The following is a 5,223-nucleotide window of genomic DNA, read 5'->3' as shown; positions in this document are numbered from 1 at the left end:
AAAAAAAAGATTGACTAATGGATTTGGGGTATGTCAGTGCATAAAGTTCCCAGTCTTTTTTCACTCAATAATTTAGCAGCACTGATACTATTGACTGGATTTGTTATTTCATTAGGAGTTGCAAATGATGCTTTTCTAATGCCGGTGTTTCTCTTGCATTTGGTTAACCCTTTTGAAAGAATTTATTTTATTTGTAATTGTATTTATTTATTTTTGAGCCGAAGTCTTCGCTATGTTGCCCATGCTGGAGTGCAGTGGCTCTCACAGGCACAATCACAGCTCACTGAAGCCTGGAACTCTCCTGTCCTCAAGCGATCTTCCCATCTCGGCCTTCGTGCCGGCTGATAGCTAGCATCTTGATAGATCTTTGTGTGCTGTCTCAGAGTAGTTTTTCTTGTAAAGCTATTTTATTAAAAAACAAACAAACAAAAAACCCCCATCTATTTTGGCCGAGCACAGTGGATCACGCCTGTAATCCCAGCACTTTGGGAGGCTGAATTGGGTGCATCACCCAAGGTCAGGGGTTCGAGACCAGCCTGGCCAACATGGTGAAACCCTGTTTCTACTAAAAATACAAAAAAAATTAGCCTGGTGTGGTGCTGTATGCCTGTAATCCCAGCTACTCGGGAGGCTGAGGCAAGAGAATCACTTGAACCCGGGAGGCGGACGTTGCGGTGAGCCGAGATTGCGCCACAGCACTCCAGCCTGGGCGACAAGAGCAAAACTCCAACTCAGAAATAAAGTATAAATCAAAACTTTATGAAAAATTTTCAGTTAAGATCTTCAGTGGTCCATACACAGTAGATTATGCCTGTTATCCCAGCACTTTGGGAGGCCAGAGTGGGTGGATCACTTGAGGTCAGGAGTTCGAAACCAGCCTGGTCAACATGGTGAAACCCCATCTCTACTTAAAAAAAAAAAAAAAATTACAAAAATTAGCCAGACGTGGCCGGGCGTGGTGGCTCACTCCTGTAATCCCACCACTTTGGGAGGCCGAGACGCGTGGATCACAAGGTCAGGAGATGAAGACCATCCTGGCTAACACGGTGAAACCCCCTCTCTACTAAAAATACAAAAAATTAGCCGAGGGTGGTGGAGGGCGCCTGTAGTCCCAGCTACTCCGTAGGCTGAGGCAGGAGAATGGCCTGAACCCGGGAGGCGGAGCTTGCAGTGAGCCGAGATAGCGCCACTGCACTTTAGCCTGGGCGACAGAGCGAAACTCCGTCTCAAACAAACAAACAAAAAAATTAGCCAGGAATGGTGGCACAAGCTTGTAGTCTCAGCTACTTGGGAGGCTAATGCAGGAGCATCACTTGAACCCGGGAGGTGGAGGTTGCAAGTGAGCTGAGATCGCACCACTGTACTCCAGCTGGGGCAACAGAGCGAAACTGTCTCAAAGCAAACAAAAAAACCAAAAACCAAAAACAAAAACCCAGTGAATATTATGGATCATTTATGATTATTACTATTATTGTTTACAGAATCTTGGGACTGTTTTACTTAATTGGTCATTGATATCTTAACAAACATGGAGATAAGATTAGAAATTTTGACATCAACAAGTATTAAGCAGAAAAAACCATGGCCACGTGTCTCCTGGTTGGGAAAGGTAGGTTTTTCTTTATTCAAGCAGTACCAGTTTTATATAAGTTGCATGTGTGTTTTGCCTGTGATATAGGAGTGTTCTATGATCTTGAGTAAATAAAACATCGTTTACTGGAAGAGGATCTACAGGAGGATCACCTACCTGCACACTGAACAGGGTTTTGTGTGTGTTTTGTCTTTATAATAATGAGCAAATTAGCTTTTCCAGAATGTTAAGTGGTTTTAGAAGATTTTTACTTCAACTTTCTTATTCATATTATGTTTAAGTCAAGTTTAAGTTAAGTTTGAGATGGCATCATATATCAAAATGGAAAATCTAATGTCCTGAGCTTTCCTTTACCGGAACGGTTAGTGGAGTGTTTCCTCCTATTGTGGTTTTCATGATTGTGCTATGAAGTGTTCTTGGAACTAGGATGGAAGAAATGGGCCACAGTACGTTAGTAATCCAGGAATGCCATTCATAATATGTGGCATAGATTCCCCACTTAGGGAAAGTAGGCAACCCTACTGTATTTGTAATGATCATTGAAATTAAGTGTTACATTTCCTCTGAGAAACTATACCACTAACTCCCCTAGAACAGGAGTTCTCAAACTTTACAATGTATCAGAATTATCTGGAGAGGTGGTTAAAACACAGATTGCTGGGCCCCACTCCCAAAGTTTTCAGTTAATTAGGTCTGCGGTAGGGTTGGATATTTTGTATTTTGTATTTTTCTTTTTTTTTTTGAGATGGAGTCTGGCTTTGCTACCCAGGCTGGAGTGCAATGTGGCACCTTCTTGCCTCACTGCAACTTCAGCCTCCCAGGTTCAAGTGATTGTCCTGTCTCAGCCTCCCGCATAGTGGGATTACAGACGTGTGCCACCATGCCCAGCTAATTTTTGTATTTTTAGTAGAGATGGGATTTCACCATGTTGGTCAGGCTGGTCTTGAACTCCTCACTTCTGAGGTGTTGCTGATGCTGCTGGCTCAGTTATGCTTTGAAAATCACTGCCTTAGAATATATGAAAACAGTTAATTCAAAACAGCCTACTTTTTCTAGATATTAAAAGATGAGCAGAGTCATGGATTTATGAATTTCAGAAGCTATATGTATTTTAATCTAAGTAAATAATTAAAGAACTTGCTCATACTACTGTTTTGTTTTGTTTTTTTTTTTTTTTTTTTTTAGGCAGAGTCTTGCTCTGTCGTCCAGGCTGGAGTACAGTGGCGCAATCTTGGCTCACTACAAGCTCTGCCTCCTGGGTTCACGCCATTCTCCTGCCTCAGCCTCCTGAGTAGCTGGGACTACAGGTGCCCGCCACCACGCCCGGCTAATTTTTTGTATTTTTAGTGGAGATGGGGTTTCACCGTGTTAGCCAGGATGGTCTCGATCTCCTGACCTCATGATCCACCCGCCTCAGCCTCCCAAAGTGCTGGGATTACAGGCGTGAGCAACCACGCCCGGCCCATACTGCTGTTAAAATTGATGAGAGTCAGGTGCAGTGTTATGCACCTGTGGTCCCAGCTACTCAGGAGGCTAAGGCAAGAGGATCGCTTGAGCCCAGGAGTTCTGGGCTGCAGTGTGCCATACCGATTAGGTGTCTGCGCTAAATTCCGTATCAATATGATGACCTCCTGGCATCAAGGGGCTGGGGTAACCACCAGGTTGCCTAAGAATGGTAAACTGGTCCAGATCAGAAATGGACCAGGTCAAAACTCTCCTGCTTATTAGTAGTGGGCTAGTGCCTGTAAATATCTGCTGCACTCCAGGCTGGGCAACAACAACAACAAAAGATTAAAAAATAGATAAGCCAGTTTTGGCTGGCAGAATTAGAAGACACTCCTATAATTTTAAACTTCAAAGAAATTGAAATACAACTATTAGTTCACCTTGCCTATTAATTCTAATGAAGTATTTTAAAACAGAATTCAAAATGTTCAGGTTACTATAGCATATTAAGCTGAATGTTAATTTTATGATTTGTGGTCAAATGGATAATCTTTCTTAAATGTTGCTTTGGTTTCTGGGTAATTTATTTAAGCAGTAAGTTAAATTAATTTCGGACACCTCTTGAGTCCTTCACATGTTTCTTCTCTTAGGAAAAAGAAGCTGTTTTTCTTTTGGATGATAAATTCATAAATGAAATTAATTTGCTATCAGGAAAGATAAAGAAGAAAATTCCTAGTCTGCAGCCTTTCTTGAAGAATGTTCTTGTCCTAACAACATCCAGTAATGGTTAAGTAGCACTGATATTTTCAAATGACTAAAACTGTATTTTTTAATAACTTAGGGTGATGTTAAAGAAAATATTAGATTATAACTATTGCATTTCATTTTTGGAAACAGATGCCTGGCTGGCTGGGGTACTAACTACAGGAGAGCTTTTCCTTTGGAACAAAGATCAAGATTGTTTGAAAACTATACCAATAACTGAAAAGCCTAAGGAAATGATCAAAGCTACAGTTGGTGGGAAATTTTTTTATTTGTTTAAATTCATTTAACTAGGAAAAATAGGAGAACATGATGAAACATTTTTCTGTTATTGTCTTGAAAATGTGTTTCTGTATATGTACATATGTGTATCTGTATGTATATATATTTCCATGTATGTGTATATATATGTATTTTTTGGTCGTGTTTATCTGTGATACTGAGATTCAACTTGAAGAAGAAAATTCTGGCATGCCTAATATTTCTGTGATAATAATAGGTTTCTAATACCACATAAGTACTTGATAAACATTGCTATTTTTTGTACCTTTTTCTTTTTTAGAGACAGGATCTTGTTCTGTCACATAGGCTGAAGTATAGTGGCATGATCATAGCTGTAGCTTTGACCTGTTGGGCTTGAGCAATCCGTCTCCTTAAGCCTCCCAAAGTGCTGGGATTACAGGCATGAGCTGCTGTGCCTGGGTTGTATTTTTAATTTTTTGCTAGTGTCTTAGTTTTGACATCCTGAATGGTAACATTATTTAGTTTTTTATTGTAAGAATACATAAATTATATACTTTCTTGGGGGGAATTTAGACTTCAGAGGTTTAATTACGTTTTTTGTTATTTTTTTTTTAGCAAGCTCTTTGAGACCTTATTTGTATGTATCTGGAAATGGGAAAAGAATTCTGCTGATAACACCTTCTGGATGCATATTTCTTTGGGAATATTTGGAATTAAAGAGTATATTATCTTCTAAGAGCCTTTCATTGGTGGGTCGGTGGTCCCAGGTCATACCTGAAGAAGTAGTTCTCTTGCCTTCCATTGAAGATAAAGAAGCTGTAGTGAATGCTGTTTTTATAAAAAATGAGGTAAAATCAGTCTCAGACTCTTATCTGTGAAGCAGATTAGCAGAGTGCATAATGGTATAACTGTATATTTTTAGTCACCATAAATTTTCGTAGTAATTGTGCAATTCTTATATGGAAAAGATATTTTTATATTTCTTGGGTCACATTTTTAAAAAGTGTTTATTAAAAGTAGTTTTAACTTAGAACTCCTTTTCTCTATCCTTGATTTAAAGATATAGCTTGTTATGCCAGGTGCGTTGGCTCATGTCTGTAATCCCAGCTACTCGGGAGGCTGAGGCAGGAGAATCGCTTGAGCCCAGGAGGTGGAGGTTGCAGTGAGCTGAGATCATGCCA

General features: G+C 39.9%; 1 protein-coding gene across 1 annotated transcript in view; it reads left to right on the top strand.

Moving 5' to 3' along the window:
• Positions 1-1,528: 1,528 nt before the first annotated feature.
• Positions 1,529-5,223, top strand: part of LOC105513499 (chromosome unknown open reading frame, human C5orf42) — a 154,390-nt gene continuing 150,695 nt past the window's right edge. The window contains exons 1-4 of the mRNA XM_011944376.1: positions 1,529-1,609; positions 3,688-3,823; positions 3,935-4,054; positions 4,658-4,890. Coding sequence (XP_011799766.1) covers positions 1,529-1,609; positions 3,688-3,823; positions 3,935-4,054; positions 4,658-4,890 — 570 coding nt within the window. The remainder of the gene's footprint in view (positions 1,610-3,687; positions 3,824-3,934; positions 4,055-4,657; positions 4,891-5,223) is intronic.

The sequence above is a fragment of the Colobus angolensis genome, unplaced genomic scaffold, assembly GCF_000951035.1.
Source record: "Colobus angolensis palliatus isolate OR3802 unplaced genomic scaffold, Cang.pa_1.0 Scaffold230, whole genome shotgun sequence".
Taxonomy (NCBI): Eukaryota; Metazoa; Chordata; class Mammalia; order Primates; family Cercopithecidae; genus Colobus; species Colobus angolensis.
Note: the sequence above shows the minus strand (reverse complement) of the source record. Positions and strands in the feature narration are given on the sequence as shown.